Source organism: Venturia canescens, chromosome 1 (genome assembly GCF_019457755.1).
Source record: "Venturia canescens isolate UGA chromosome 1, ASM1945775v1, whole genome shotgun sequence".
In the NCBI taxonomy this organism is placed as follows: domain Eukaryota; kingdom Metazoa; phylum Arthropoda; class Insecta; order Hymenoptera; family Ichneumonidae; genus Venturia; species Venturia canescens.
The window spans coordinates 21773761-21790927 of record NC_057421.1 but is presented as its reverse complement, the minus strand read 5'-3'; the positions used below and the strand labels follow the sequence as shown (position 1 = coordinate 21790927).

Below are 17167 nucleotides of genomic sequence, written 5' to 3'. Positions count from 1 at the left end.
CGGGGCATTACGGAGCAGGAAAATTGACCGATTCGCTTAATGAATCGAGCGACGCGTTCAAAGCACCTTTTTTCTGTGAGCATTTTATGGTGAACGAGTCCGAATGACAATTCAGGTTAACTCAGTGCGACCTCCAATTAGACGCGGATTTGAAAAAATTTCGCGAGTCTATTGCGCGAGAAAAAGATCCTAATTCACAGTTATCCCCGGCAGCAGCCAACGAAAGATTTTCGAGCGACCACGAGCCGGGAGCAGGGGAGCTTCGATCCGTAAATTGCGAAGCTTTCGCGCACGGTGCAGATCCCGCGGAATCCGAGGCAAGCTTCATCGCCTTATGGCTAACTTAAATTCGTGCTGAAATGTTGAACTACAGAACTTTCGATGCGTAATAACGAGCACGGACTTAAGATGCACACATAACGATCGCCCAATCTCTACGTCGCTTCTATATACAAATACTTGAGCACAGTTAATTCTTTCGAATAGTAGAAGCAAAGAAAACATGCGGATAGCATTAGCAGAAGTGTCCTCAAAATATCGAACGCAATAAAAATGAAAATGACTCGGTGACCCTGCGCGACGAGGAGTCTGAAGAATAAAACGAGAAACGCTTGTCCACCAAAAGTGCATCCTGCGTGAGAGAGGATGAAAAATATAAATATTGGGATGAGAGAAAGACAGACTTACTCCTGGCAGACTGAGAAACAAAGGTGAGTAGCTTTCGATAGTCTTGGAGGCTGGTCGTTTCCTGGTTGAAGCTCCGGTGGATCGGTGTCTGGTTGAGTGCTGTAAACACCGCACTGAGAGTGAAGTGGCATTCGGAGTTTCCGCGACTGCTCTCGATCGCGTGATTGTGATAAAGAAGACCTGCGGTTGTCCAACCGAATCCTTGCAATATGTGCCTCAGCGCCTCGCCTACCAGACGATGAGAGCCCATCATTCTCGTCAGTGTCGGATAATGCTCGCCTTTATGACGAAACGCGTCTGCCTGAGCACCTGCCGTCAGTACCGGTATTCCCCATGCACCCGCGTATCTCGCTACTGGGGCGATCACGTAATCGCATACGGGTCCCAAAAAAGCGTCTGTTTACGGGGGATAGAATATTCAATGGGAGCGTCCAATCGATATTGCAAAATTATCAAGCACAAATGAGCCTGCTCGTCTTTTTCTGCGCTCCCTTTCTCCTGTGTCTTGTGTATTCGTTACCAACGTAACCCCTCGCTTTGGAATTTTTATGGGTAGTCTAATCTACTGAATTCTCGCTTCCACCGACTCTCGCTTTCCAAGCCCTTGGGCCACGAGGTATACGTTTTAGGCTGCTAGATTCCTGCTCTAATTTCATTCAATGCGTTTAGTCAAGTATTTCGACAAATTCGACCCACAAGTTTATGACTAGAACCAACTTTTTACTCGCTATCGCTCGCTAGCTGATAAAACTCGTTTTAGGGGAGGCTGAGTCGAAGATTTCGACTAGAAACTCTTGAAAAGGGCCAGGCTAGTCGAAAATAAATGCCTCTTAAGCTATTCCTTTCGCATGATCGTATTTTTCGGTGGCGCAAATTGGGACACTCGACATTTGCACTGATTCCTAAACCCCCGAGAAGTCGCTTCTTCTTCTGCCATTTTTCCAACTTCTATTCTTTTTTCTATCTGCGAGACAGTTTGTATCAGGAATTTAGAATTATTTAGTACAAGAATAATTGAATAGAAATGTACCGATGATGGAATCTCTATAACCTCGCATATAAATTTTACGATTTTTAAAGTTTCTATTCTTCATTGACCTGAAATTTGGCCAATCTGTTCGCGTGCACTTTTACTTAACTGTTATTTAAAATCAGTCATTTGTAGAACACTCGGGTTCGTGAAAGGAATACCTCAAGCGGTTCTTGTCGACTTTTATCTGATTGCATCCCCTTTATTTGTACGATAAATTTATCTCTCAGATTCGTCATAAAATAGTAGGCAATTCCAGGAGAAGTACGCTCCTGTGATAATCGATAGGCAATAAATAAGTGAACGGAAATAAGTCCCGTTCGCGATGAGAGGGTAAGAATTTTATACACTGAGAAAAGAAGCGTCCCTATCCATTAATTCACGAACCCTCTCGCGACTGTTTGTAAGAATCGCAGCAACAAGTGTTACAACATGAGAGATAGTCTCACAAGAGAGCGGCAAGGCCTCCGTGTAACGAGGGTTCAATCGCTTGCGGCTGTACGGCGAGAAGAGTCATTTTTAAATAACTCTCCGATGAAGAAGTTTGATGGCGAAAAATTTCGATTGTTCTAATTGAATCTTTCGGAGCTGAAGATAGTCGATTTTTCAATTCTTCAAAACGTTTGGAAATTTCATTAGTTTCTGAACTCGAGCTGGACGAAAATATTGAATAATCTCGCCCCATTTTTGTCCTGGCTATTTTTCAATGGTTGAATGGATTTTTAAAAAAATCTTGCACACTTCTTTTCCAAGCTTAGAAGTACTGGAAAAATTTGTTTTTTCAATTGTTCTCATGAGATTTTTTTGTACCATGGTGCGTTGAAAATGGCACCCCTTGAATCGGCGTTGACAGCAAATCTCAAAAATGGAACATCTCGGAACAAAAGACCAAAAAGATTCTTAAAATGTGTGCTTTTAGCTACCGCATGACGTAGGGGATTTTCAAAATGTTGTTTAGAAAAAAACGATGGCGACCGTTTGAAGAAGAAAATCACAATTTTTTTGGATTTCTCAGTAGAAAATTGTTCATGAAAGAAAAAAAGTTGTCATGAAACGGCTACGTCATGCTGATAACACACGTTTTCCCTACAAAATGCAATTTCAATCAAGCCGCTGGGATAAAAACTTATTCTGTTTTTATGTATTTTATGTAAATCCATCCAACCAATTTTAATTTATAAAATAAACAAAAAAACACTTAAAATTCCAACGTTTACACTGTTCTTAACCCTTAAGAAGCCATGGCAATAGTTCTGAATTGTGAATATCATTGTTTTCGACTTTAACCAGGTTTGTAAAAACTCATCCGATGGGAAATCGCTGAATTTAAAAAGGCAGCAAACTTAATCATGATTCATCCTTCATTCGTTTGTACGAATTTTTGAGACCCAAAGAAAAAAGCACTTCATCAGAGACTTGCAGCTAATGAACAAAATTTTTCAAAATGCATCCATTTATTTTCGGAAGTCAATACGTAATCCTGCAATCCCGAGTAGTCATTCGTGCCACCAAGCAAATTTAGTGTCATTGAAGAAGGTCACATGAATTGATTAGTGAGATCACGTGATGTTTTTACCTGAAAGCCTCATAGGTGGAAAGCCTTTTGGCATTGCCTAAATTGGCTGCTCGAGCACGTACAAATATTGCACTCGAAGCTCAAGTACGCGACTGATGAGAATTTTATTCGTTTTTAAATTGAAACGTGTATCACGCTTCATCCCCTTTGGCAATGAACCTCCACGCGAGTATCGCATGGAAAGACACAGCTTTGAGGGATCGCGATAAGCCCATGAGACCCGAAATAAATGCATCCCGAGAACTCGGTCCTCCAATCGTTTATTTTATTCCCTATACGCTCTTTTTCTGCGACCAACAGTTTAGTTCATTATTTCCCTAACTAATGAAAAATGCAGCATTAAGCTCTTCCAATAATTTTGTTTTCGTAGACATCTCTTGAAATAAAAACGAAGCAACATTTTCATCGTGATGAGACTCATAAATTTTTTGTAAATCCATTAGAATATGGGACCACTCGAGGTGCGTGTACTTTTACCAAGTGTGTAGAAAATCTCTATTTGTGGCTTGTGTCTAGAATGAGCGTAACCTTTCTCGTGCCTCTCTATGTACACAACATGAGATACGTGTTTCGGGCTGAAGGATCTCGAATTGGAATAAGAGGGTGATAGAAGAGAGGGGACGTATTTCCATCCCCTGAGTGGGAGCACTCGATAAGAGAAAGCTTTCCAGTGTCGTCAGAAATAAGATGAAGACATTATTTTTTCTGCTCTGGCTTATGGTTGTGATAAAAACTCATCGCGTAGATACGTGACCATTTTGGGAAGCCCAATAGACAGTAATTTTCGTGGTTCGGTGTCTTCTGATGTTGATTTTCCTCTCGGAGTGAAATGGAACCAAGAAAAATTCTACAATGAAACTTCAGAAGGGCGGGGCGGGGGGAGGATAAAAACTTTGTCATTGTTCCTTTAAGTTGGTCCTTTCGCAACGTCACTCATACGCTCGAGCGTGCTTTCGCCATTTTGGCTCGATGGCATGAAATTTCGAAAAAAAAAACCTCACGACGACATTAATCTGCTTGGATCATATCCAGAAGGAAATTTTTTACGAGCGATGTACAGTTTGATCGAAACCGAATATCCCGCTTTGTACGTAACCGGTTTTTGCGACCGGGCGTTTTGTCAGCATTTATAAAAGTTGTGCGGAACTACGTCGAGCCAGAAGAAATTCGCGACGATGAAAAAGATAGAAAATCGCTATGCATTCGGAATAATGTTCTGCCAATCCATACGAACTTTCAGTCTATCTTCCCATTTAATCTTGAACGACTGTGGGCTTTCTTTGAAACAGGCGAGTAGGAAACTGAGACTAATCTTCCAGCCTTGAGTGGGGGACTCAAACTTTTTGCCGCAAGCACATTTGAGAACTGAAAAAATAATCTCGGCTATAGTTCCTGGTTCTTTCCTAAGGGAAAGTCCGAATCCAAAGCACGAGGATTCCGCATATGCGAGGGGGAAAAAAGTTACGGATTATTTGTAGTGAGAAAAAAGGTAGAATATCGAAATTCGTCGTTGTTCTGCTACCATCCGTCTGTTTTTTATTTTTTATTTATTTATTTTTTTTTTCAGCGTATCGAATGATTCAATCCGCTCCATCGGATTTGCCATCACAACTTTTTGTCGTACCACTCCTGCCGTTTTTATTTTACCAATCCGTCGGCTCGCTCCAAAGGTATGCTGATACGAAGCATCGATTCACCTCCGACCAAAACACCACTCGTTTATCGAACGGAGCAAAACTAAACTTTTGCGTTTCCACCGAGCTAGAGATGTCAATAAACATACAATTTTCCCCCTTACAGAATCACTTTCAGAAAAACTATTAGCCGTCGAATTCTGGAGATGAAATTTCATAAAAATTCGGCTCTCCACTGCTATTAAGGAAGTTCACGCGAATATAATGTGGAAATCGAAAATTCCAACTTTGAGAGTTGAAATTTGTAAATATCCTAGAAATATACAGCGTGCATCTATTCCCGGAATTATTCTAGGGAATCTAGTGTAATTGTCGAGAAAACAATTAACGAAAATCACATTTTTTTAAGGGTTATAATCAGGCTCTTATGACGAGCACACTCCCGTGCGACGATTTGGATTTAATGAAAAAGAATCCTCCCAACTTTAGAAAGTCAAAAACGAGAATAAGAAGATATAATGTTTTTAGATATCAATGATGTCTTGAGAGAGCCTTGTTACCGGTGAAAATCACTTGGGAATGGAAAAAGAAAAATACTTGATGTTAACTAGTAATAACGACACAAACGATGGAAGGTTTGACAACACCATGAGCCAGCTGGCTTAAAACAATCCATATACATAGAAATTGGCGATTGTCACATTTCGCTTAACGATTTTACTACGAAAGTATTTGGGCCACTATCATTGTATTAAAAATTGATCAATCTCAACAAGCAAGTTACACATAATTTTACTAATCGCGAGAATAAATTTTAATCGTTTCTTTGATCATCGAAAGAGCAAAAGAGTTTAGTTGTTTTTTTGAATCACACGATCTTCCTTAACGGAACAAAAGTCATTTGAAAATGGACTATTCCGCAGTGACCCGATAAGGAGGGTAATTGCACATGAACCCATTTACTATTTTCGTTTTTCGAGTTTCACTAATTACAGAATAACCCATCAGTGATGCTTCAGGAAAAAAATCAATGAAGACTCTTCACTTTCATCGAGTTTTCTAAGCATAGACCTCGCACACTCGTTGAAGGAAGCTTTTCCATGGGTCCCGTAGTACGTTAAGGGGATAACTCGAGGAAAGAGCGATTTTTCGTCTCCTGCGCGGCGTTCACCGTGGACATAAAGCAACTGATGTTAAATTCCTCGTTGACGAAAAGCCACAGCAGGGTGGGCCGCTATTAAATCTTCTCTCCATTTTCCTCTTTCTTTTCCCGAACTCACTGCGCTCACCACGCTTCTTCCTCGCCTCTTTTCCACGCTTGTACTCCGATGTAAATCTTTATTAAACTTCAACGACTCGGATGTGCGCTATGTAGCCGTTAAGGGATTGTCCTGACGAAGGAACGGAAGAGTCACTGTCCTCTCCGTACACACTCGATCCTCGTAGTCGGTGGGCGTCCGCTGAACGCGCAGAGAGCTACGTCGTCGGAGCAATTTTCCGGAAATGAAAAAGGAATTGACGCAGTGGACGGTTAGCGAATCGTGGAGAATATGGTTCGACAAATTCGAGAAAACTTGTCGTACGGTCTGGAAACCTTTCAGTCTGATCGAAAAGGCTGATAAAGGAGTTAGAATCACCTGCATCTGGAGTGAAATATCACAAGGAAATGAAAAATTCAACCTTTCATTTGGGACTTGAAAATTTATTGATCAGAAACTTGTTAATAAAATTGCAACTCCCAAAAAAATGGTCCACTCTCCTTCCTTCAGTGGAGCAGTTGCTTTTTTATTATTCAATTGGATTGATGTTCCATTGATGATGAATAGTGTTACGGAAATGAAAAGTACAGCGTTATTAGACTCAAGCAAATTTAATAATGCTTCGGGATCTAAAAGCACCATTGAGACAATGCGCATCGACGCTGGGTAGGAGAGTAAAAAAAAACTCAATGAAGAACCAAGTCCATTGGGTTTTACGACTTCGCGCGAATAATCCGCACCGCTCTCCTTTCATTTCTCGTTTTATAACCACCACAAATCGTAATTTTCGTCTTTCACATAATCTCCCCCTTTTCTCGGAGAATTCCTGATGAAATTATAAACTGCGAGGGGCTACGGATGAATTCCATGAGGGATTCGCATTTCGATGCGAACTTATCGGGAGCGCGATATGCGGTTAGATCTTTTGCAATCGATAACATTCGATCGCTGCTGCTGTTGGTCGAAGGTCCAATAATTATGTCAATTGGTCCGATGGGACAGCAATGAATGACGGGACAGAGCTTTTTGGAGCATTAACGAATTTTCCGATCAAGCAGTCTCCGGTAGAACCGGTACTTTGGTTGTGTACTTTTCGGCTCAGTTTCAAGGATATTTAAAAAGTACAAAATTTTTTTTTTCATTTAAGAAATACTATTTGTACATGCGCCAAGTCCGATTGGCGAAGTTTCTCAGCTAAACAATCGATTTTATTTGACTTTCTAAAGCAGGACCTCCCCCTTATACTCAGAAACTTTGAAAAGAGAAAAAATGCACATTTCAAAAGTTTTCGGAGTAGTATTTCGAGAAAAAGTCGCTCTCAAAACCTCCCAGTGTAAGTAATTCAATATTACTGTATATAAAATAGGGGAGAGAGTGGGTTTCGCGAAGCGTTGCATGAATTTATAGAGACCCTGCTCGGCGTCGATTGCGAAAGATCCAAGGTATCAAAGTATCCTCGTTGGTATGCAAAACCTTCTACGACTAACACTTCCAGTCTAATTAGCAAATATGTATTTTCCAACACGGAACTTATAATCGCAGGATCGAAAGATCATGGCAGTGCTAAGAAGAAAACTGTAACCGGAAGTCCTGTGGATCTCCGCACGAGTTTCTGGAGCGAATATCACGTCCCGGCTGCCTTTCTATACGCTTTCATCGCTAATCTTTTCGCGTACCCACGGTCCAACATCACTGATCAAGTTACTCGGTTGAGCGACTCAGAATTCAGAAACTCCGAGGAAAGACGAGCTTAGAGCTCGTCGAGTCGAGAGTACCGACGGCCCCTCGTTTCTCGATGCATTTTTCAATTCTTAACAACAAATTCGCCGACTCCGGATCATCGATTACTGACAAAGTTCGACGGTATTTTATTTCCTTCGCTCATTACTATGCGGGCGAATAAATGCAAAAAACTTTCAACCGGAAAACTTAATTGAAATCCTCTGAGTTCGATGCCCGAGCCATTCAATTTTCACGGTAGCTCAAGCCCCACTCGCGAAGGCTTTATCAAGAAGATGAAAAATATAAAAAAATAAAGTCGAAAAGAGAAGCTCCCTTTTCATTCGAAACGTATTTCCATCGGGCACGAGATTGCGGTGCCCGAGACTCTTCCACCTTCGATGCCGAAAGGCTCCCCCTGACCTGGTCAAACTTACAGTCGAAACATTTGCCAATGAAAGGTCGAAATCGCCAAAAGTTTTGTACCACGAAAAGCTTCGTAACTTTAACTCTTCCAGTTACTTTTTATTCCCCAAAAATTCATCGTCGATTCGTACGAGCGTTCAATTCAAATAAGACCCTCGTTAGTTTTTCCTTTCAATGGACGTGGAAAACTTGATTACAGAAATGGAGGCAAAAAACACAGGGAAAATACACATGGAGTGTGTCCAACTCGAAATTCATGACGAAGAGCAACGAGCGAATCGCTGAGCGACTAGAATAAGAATGCGAGAAGAAAGAAGGCTCTTCCTGATATTCCGGATTCCATATTCTTCCTCCGTGTTAACTCGCGTGAATCGATCACCGAGGCACGAGCACGGGCTCATCCGTTTTCCCATCTCGCTCACGGTGGTCGATCCCCATGAGATTTACGATCCCATTTTTTCTTCTCTTCCTTAAGTACACACTGTACCATTATTGCTCAGATGAGATTCTCATTCGGAAACGAAAATGTTGTCCATTATTTTTGTCTCTGCGGCACGATGATTTCTCGGCATGTGTGTTTCTCGAGTGAAATGCTTTATTAGAAATGCCAAGTCGTTTATTATCAGCGTCGAAACAATTAAACGTCGCTGGCGGAGTTTAGGAGGCGAAGAAATGAAGTAAAAGAAGAAGGCACACATGAACGATTAAAGGGAAGGACGAGGAGAGAACTCGCGACGAATGTTGACGGCGAAACTCACAGGGTCGAAGGGTTTAATTGACCCGCAAGAGTCATTACGCTCTCCGGAGCTTATAAGCTAAGCACGATGTTGTAATTAAGCGGAATTAAGGAGATAGTTAAGAGAAAAGAAGAGAGTGTCTCACGGGCAAAGGGAGTTAAGAGGCTCTTGACGGTTGGCACGAAGAAAGTCGTCGCGATGCGTCCAGTCGAGACTCATCCTCTGAGACTGGTTGACTGACCGCCTATTTTCTCTCTCTCTTTCTCTCTCTCTTTTCATCTCTCTTACTCTCTGTTTGCAGCTGCAAAACGTTTAAGCCGATTACGTCAACCCTCGCGAAGCATCTCCAAACAAAAATACTTTTTTCATTCCTGCATCGTGTTTTATCGGCTGAATCGCGTTTCGCGCTCGAATACATGCGAAAGAAGAAGAAAACGAAAAAATAACTCAGCACGAGTCACCTCAATATACAATAATTCCAGCAGCGCGGGCCCTTTGACGAACGATCAGCCCAATTTCAGTGTCAGCGAAAAACTAAAACACTGTTTGCATGTTTCTTCAGCTTTTCTCATCAACGAAAAAAGTTTCTTCCAGGAATTAAGTAAATTGAACTTTTTTCAAATACTTTTCATGACTCTTTCCCCGAAGATTTTCATGACGGAGGCTTCGGACTCTGCTTTACTGACAAACGTAATTACCCAATGAAATCTCATTCTCAAAATTCTCCGAATTAAGGAGTTTCGATACATGTTAAGGAGGGTGGAGGATCACGAAATCAAAATAATCGGAATTTGATCAAATTTGGCGATCCCATTCTTTGGCATCAAGCGTACAAATACAATTTTTTTCAAATTTTTTTACCACATGGTTATCGAATAATTGAGCATTAAATCGAAGTTTTTATGCACCAGATGCTGTATAACCGTATATATGTTAACTCTATGCTTATACACGAGAACTTTAGTGCTCAATTACTCGAGAGCTATGTGGTAGAAAAATCTAAAAAAATGTATATTGTCTTATATATTTTTAAATAATACATTTAGCAAATTTTATCAGATTCTTATAATTTTGAAATTCTTAATATTTTTAACATAGTTTAGGATGGCAACATTGTAACGTCGCGATCCACCCTCCTTAATAAATATTAAGAAATTTACCAAATTTCGTGATAACGTTCTTCAACATAAAGTGTGCAAAAGCACAATTTTTTAAAAAATTTTCTTCTATAAAGCAGAGTTCCTGGAATGCATACTTAAATACATGTTGAAACGCTATGCTTATACACGTGATTTTTCGGGTTTAAGGGTGAATGATACAAAAGTCGAAATAATTAGAAATTGATCAAATTTGGTGATAATGTTCTTCAACATCAAGTGCGAAAACACAAATTTTTTCAAAATTTTCTTCTGTTTAGTTATCAAGTAATTACGCATTAAAACAGATTTCTTATGCCCGGAATGTATACCTATATATATGGAAACGCTATGCTTATACACGTGAACTTTAGTGATCAATTACTCGATAACTGTACAGAAGAAAAATCTTAAAAAATTTGTATTGTCAAATTTGGCACTAAAGAATATGTTCACCAAATTTTATAAAATTCTGATCATTTTGAATTTTTTTATGTTTTTAGCATGGTTTGGCATGGCAACATTGTATCGCCTGTGCAATATATCCTTAATTACTCGATAACCGTGTAGAAGAAAAATCTTAAAAAATGATGTATCGTCGAGTTTAAAGAATATGATCACGAGATTTTATAAAATTCTGAACTTTTTGAAATTTTTTATTCTCAGGCTTAGCATGGTAACATTGTATCGACAAAACTCCTTAAATATTTCCATTGTTTATTTTATTAGTATTTAAATCTATGAAACTATACTTAACTTCCTTCACAAAATTTATTGACACATTTAGAGATACTTCGAGGGGTTTGGTACAATACAGAAAGTGACAGAAATAGAGTACACGAGAGCTTTGAATTCACGTCTGTTCTACTTTGTTATAAATTATTTCGCACTATTCCGAAGGTCGCGAAGTCGCTCAGTTCGTAAGTTTTCCGATCGATGAATCCTCGTTGTTACATCCTTTATGCAAGGCGAGTTTATAGCCGGGTGGCACTTTTCACAAAATGGCACGCGTTGGATCGAGCGAATAGAAAGGACTGTTCCTTCGAGCGCGAGAAAATGTGATATAGAGCCGTGGGTAATATGAGACTAAGAGAGTCACACTCGTATCGGAGAGGATATTTTTTTTACTCTCGTTTTGTACACTGTTACCACTACTTCAGACTTTTCTTCGGTCTCAAATAACGTCATTATTTTAGTCGTGCCCGGAATGCCCTGGACGAGCATTTGTTTATGAGCCATAAACGGACGAGGAGTCTCGAAGGAAAGCGGATACTTCGGGCGGATCGAAAAAGGGACGTGTTATTTCAAATTATAAAAGAACAACGGGTGAGAAAAATGAGAATGGAAGCGACGAATAAAACTGAAAAACGTTTTGCTAGGAAAAAATATTTTTGAGAATTCTCTTTCTGGCGGGTAAAACGTTTGAGTGCGAATCATCTTCGCCCCATTTTCGAGATTCGGATACGTACAAGAATCCTGAAATTTATGGACTTCAATTCTCCATTTTTGCTGCACAAATTCTTTCGCGAATCCGGTAGACGAATTGCGAGCGAAGAATTGCGGAAAGTGACTATTTATCTGCGGTCGCAAGCTCGCGTCACCCTCCGCACAAAACACACCAATTGAGAATAAATTGGCATGGAATCTTTCCGTCTATTTATTCGCGGAGGGACGAAAAAAGAAATATATGCTTCTCGTCCAAATCAACTCTACTCTGCAGAGAGTGAAAAATCAAATAAAAAATGTGACAAATTTTCGCCTCCGTCAGTATACAGACCAAAAAAGAAACGATATTTCAACGGAAGAGATGAGGGGTCCATACATTACGACAAAACGAAGGACGAGAAACTTCGATAGGAGAACGACGAATTTCGATCAAGGCACGAGGAGAAACGTGACAAATTCAGTTTCACATTTTTCACTAATCGAATACGATTCCTTTACACCAAAATATCACGTCGCTGCATCGCGACAGAACGGATTGAACGGCGGAGAACAACGATGTCATTTTGAAGAATGACAAAATGAAGAGAACAAAAGTTTAGTTGATGGTCCAACGACTTTTTTGTCGCGGAGTAAAAAACGATTATCCGAGCCAACAAATCGAGTGTTCGAATCAACCAAATCTTTCTTAGAGCGAATAAATTTCAGCTGATTCGACACGATTCGTCGAAGCAACGAATATTTTGTCGAATCTACAAATTTCTTTGGACAGTGTGTCCACGATTAAACGTTTCAACGTTTTTCTTGACGAGCGTTATATTCATGTACGTATATCGCTTGGCAGAGTCAGTGATACGAGGTCGGATGTACCGAGCGATTTTCTTCAACTCGTCCCTGAGTGCTGGATTGGCTGTATGAGAAACGAGCGATATTTTTTGCTACCCCATGGTCCCGACCATCAATTTTTCTCGTGTCGAGCACCGTGCCAGCAATGATAGCTTAACTTTAATAGAGACAAGTTTTTGTCGGTTAGATTGCGGTGAATTATAGAGCTTTTTCTCTTATCATTTCCTGTGGAATTCTTCAACATTGTGTACTTTTACGATTCCTCAATTTTCACGCGTCTGCACATTGCCGTTGCAGCGAATCGTGGCGATCAATTCATCCCGAACCATCGCAGTTCGGTTCGTAAAAGGGTTCGAGTTTTTATCATTTTCATTTGGCAAGTCCGTTAGTTTTGTTTCGATACTAAAAGCCTCAGTTTTCAATACTGAAATATGTTAGGAAAACTAAAGAGCAACAACTTTCAACATTAATGAATTTTTATTTTGTTATTTTATCATAATCGTAAAATTCCCAATCGGAGAGTTCTTGAAACGAAGTTAAAGTCGATAAAGTTACTGTTTAACCGTATTAAAACCATCGACATCGGTTCTTTTCGTCTCACTAATTAACCTGGTGATTTCTACCCTGGATTTTGTCAACGAGAACGTTTTCAAAATGCAATTACCCTTAAAGCTCGTGAGCGGTGTTGATTCCAGCCCTGAATATCGGAAAATATGGATCCTCGTCGATCTATTGTATTTTTTAATTTTCGCAAATGTATTCTTTTTCAAAAATTACACTTTTTCGTTCCTTTCTTTTTGTCATTCAAAAACGAAGGGATTCGTGCGGGGCCAAGACTGTTTATCACCGTAAAACCAACTTTAAGGCGGAAAACAATATGAGGCAGGAAACGACCCCGGCCATTCGTTAGAAAGTGCAAAAAAGTCGGTTTGTTTGGCTTTGTGTGAAGTTTTAAGGTGGGTCCTGTTTTAAAAAGTGAAAAAATCGATTTTCAGGAATGTTTTTGGGTAGACGGAAATAACTGATTTGTACATGGTTTATGCGCAAAGTCGAAGTTTTTCAGCCGTGTACAATGTGGAGAACGTAATTATTGTCTGCGACAAAAATTCCAAATTCCTTTTCCATTTTCATATATTTTCCTTCCATATGAACCTATAGAAACCCAAAAAAAATGCGAAATTCTATATTTACAAAACGTTGAAGCGAAACTCTTCTTCTCTATGAGCGTTTTTTTCTAACTCGTTAAAAACATAGAATTTCGCAATTATTTCGAGTTTTTGTAGGTTCATATGCGGAAGGAAAATATATGAAAATGGAATTTGCACATAAACCATGTACAAATTAGTATTTCTGCGATTAAAAAAATGTTTTTGTACTCTTGAAATATCCTTGAAACTATACCGGAAAGTTGGCTATGATTCGTGATTTCCGTCAATCCAAAAACATTCTCGAAAACAATAGATTTTTGGACTTTCCAAAGCAGGATCCCCCTTAAGGTTATAAAAAAATGAGCATGCATCAGAACTTGGTATTTCTATAATTTCTAAATATATCGAACGAATAATTGTATGTTTATGAGCGTCTGCTTTTGAAACGTTTCGTAAATGTTTGATGCACTGTAAAGTAATAAAGTCGAGGCGCCCCCTCGCCCCTGTATTTGATATACAAAGGGCAGCATGGACTCTGACGGTAGGTGAAAATAGGATAATTATAATCGATGAAAGTAGACCTGCTGTACGATTGATGTAGAAATCAAAGGCAGCGAGTGAGCCGTAAGTGCTGGAGCATTGGGAGTCCCGATGGTTAACGATTATAATCCATCCGGGCAAAGGGCCTTTGGGCGATATAACGGCTTTAACGGCAAGACTGACAGCGGGTAAAATCCTCGGTAGGCTTTGCTCGTGGTGTGGATCGGCGGGTGCGATAACGGCCAATTTGACGACTCCTCTTGTACGACGTTGGTGGATGGTCAAACCGGGAGTCTGAGGGTGCGAGGCATTCGCGAATAACACAGCACAATGGAGGACACACAAAAACAAGAGGAGGGATGTCAGGCGAAAAATAATTAGCGAAGGTAACGAAAAAGGATCGCGGCGTTTCTTTATCATCGAAAGAGCACCAACTGTATTTTCTTCCATTAACGAATTTGGCACTGTTCTGTGTCCCGTCACCGAGGCGAGGCAGATTTTTTCTTCCATTAAAGAGTTAGGAACAGTTTTTTCTGCGAGCGGAGTGTCAGGACCGGTTTTCTTCTCCTTCGAATAACAAAGGACGAGGCTCTTTTTAGTTAACGAGTTTTCACACTTTTTACTAGTTGTTGCCGCCTTCCAAAGTGCCATCGTCATCCCTTTCTCGTGCCAGTCTCTCCGGTAATATGATTTTATAATTTGATTCTTTTTCCGGCTGTTTATTCGGACTTCGGTACATTCCAGTCCCCCGAATTTCCCCTTATTTTCAAAGGCAACTTCGCTCCTCGCAGTACTACTCGTCGTATATTTTTTCCACGGGATTTTTCCTCAAGCGCCATCGATAATCCATTTTCTCCCATCGAATCGTACTCGATCTCTCTGACTTTTCCTACACCGCACTTTGTATCTCATTCCCGAGTTATCAAATGAGTTTACCTCCCTCGCGGTGAAAATAACTCGGAACGCGACCGGCTTCGAGAAAAATTTAATGCACTTTCATCTCACAGCCGACATTATAACTTTTCTCGTAATGATATTTCCTCGTAATAAAAACACGTTGGCACCTTCAACTCTCCGCGAGTCCGCAACCAATCCATTTCTATATTTATTCACTCGCTTGAAACGCGATTCCTTTGTCTGCAGTCGACGTCGTCTCAAATCCTTGAAGATACACACGCAAAGTTGTTGAACAAAACGATTCCGAATTTCCGATTTTTTTATCGACAGTTTTGACGTCGACGAGCGGAGCCCTGATCCAATATACAAACTCAATGAATCGACAAACTTTGTCAATGGGATGTCACACTAAAACACGCGTTTCCATTTGAATTTCTCGTATTCATTAGATCCACAAGAGAAATTAATATTCCATACAATTTCTGCGATAGATTAACGTCGTCTTTGATCTCCGCACGGAACGAGATCCACGAGTAAAAAGTCATCGATCGCATGCACTGTTCCGGTGTCTGACACAAACGGGTATTTCTACTGAACGTTTAGCGCAGTCTCTTGGACCGCTACCCCTTGAAGTCTCGCAATTATATTCATCTCGGTCGCGCGATCTCTCGGCGTTTATTAAAAAAAAAAAAAAGATAGAAAAATGACTTTTACGATCCTCCGGGAACAAAAGTTCTTTCGTTTGAAACTGCGAACAAAGTTCTTTGTTCGCAGTTTCTCCTCTTTTCAGTTTTTCGACGTAACACTCGAATTACTTCGAGTGCTTTTTCGAATGATTATATCACCATCCTCGAATGTTTATCAGACATTTTTCAATTGTCTGCTTCCATCAACTCGAATTATCAATTCGAGGCACTAGGAGATAAAACTATAAAGTTTGCAAGTGATTTTAAAAACTCATTATAGTATCGAGGTCGAATTGGTGGATAAATCGAGTGAAAAACCCGAGCCAATGTAAATCTTCGAACTCACTTTGCGCCTGCTTCGTTCAAACGCGAAAATATTTAAGGTAGATCGTGCCCGTAGGATCGTATTTTATGGGTGTCTAAATTGGGTCGATTTTTACTTCTTCATTAAAGATATTATTACTCTGAATTAATGTCAGAGTTATTAATTCGAAATTGTAAATAAATTTTTTCAACATTCTTCTGGTGAATGAAATTACAAGGCATTAATTAATCGGGGATCCATCACTGACCGAACCCCAAATTTCATTCGTCCCTGGCCAAAATACTATAGTTTTTTTTTATGTAAAAAATCATTTTAGAGAGCGCGAAGGAAAAACACAAAGGGAAATGGATCAGGAAAAAGTATTAATAAAAAGACAAAAAGCTGTGACAGAAATGGGCCAAGCCAAGAGAAACAAAATGCCGAAATAAGTAAATGGAGATTATGCGAGTGCTCATTACCATATTGCTCGACCTCCACTATATACTTCATTGTTATTGTGTATTTTTTCATAAATTTCGTGAGAGGCGTTCATTCGTTGAATGGAAAGACAGACGATTTTTTACGCATAGTCCTTAAAACCCTGTATATTTTTCTTCATATTTAAACGTGTTTATCTAAATAATAATAAGACGAAATCCTTTAAAATTTGATAGGCGACTAGCCATTTAAACTCTGTGTAAATTTCAAGGCTTTCTTAAAAAAATCGTTTCGTGCATGAACTACCTTAAAAAATTCCCAGTCAAATGAATCTATCGAGCGCTATTTTTTCGCTGTTTTTTCCTTCCCTCGTTCCATTGTTTTTCATTCTTTTTACCAAATTCAATGCTCTTTCAGCACGTTCTCTTTAGGTTGTACCTCGCAGGATGTGCTTGGTAAAAGAATCGTGTGTGCTTGATCTCAGGATGGATCGTGATCGGCGAAGTATTCAACGAACCGAGCAAGGCCGAACGTGACTCTAGTCTCTACTTCTGATCTCGCGGAGAAAAGCGAGGGAGTGCGGATACGTGTTGGCGCGTATTTCAAAAGGGATGCCGCTGTAACGAGGACACCGAAAAATGTTTGGCAAATTTATTGGAGC

General features: G+C 39.9%; 1 protein-coding gene across 5 annotated transcripts in view; it reads right to left on the bottom strand.

Annotated features, from left to right (window-relative positions):
• Positions 1-17167, bottom strand: part of LOC122417289 (atrial natriuretic peptide receptor 1-like) — a 116203-nt gene that overhangs the window by 80608 nt on the left and 18428 nt on the right. Inside the window, exons 2-3 of one of the 5 annotated variants that reach the window (XM_043430692.1) lie at positions 14223-15342; positions 688-1083 (exon numbers count right to left, since the gene is read on the bottom strand). The exons of 1 other annotated variant lie outside the window; for it this stretch is intronic. In XM_043430692.1, the coding sequence (XP_043286627.1) occupies positions 688-1083; positions 14223-14838 (1012 nt within the window). In that variant the 5' untranslated portion in view covers positions 14839-15342. Of the gene's footprint in view, positions 1-687; positions 1084-14222; positions 15395-17167 lie in introns of those variants that run through there. 3 more of the 5 variants (XM_043430712.1, XM_043430702.1, XM_043430684.1) reach the window with 3 other exon arrangements.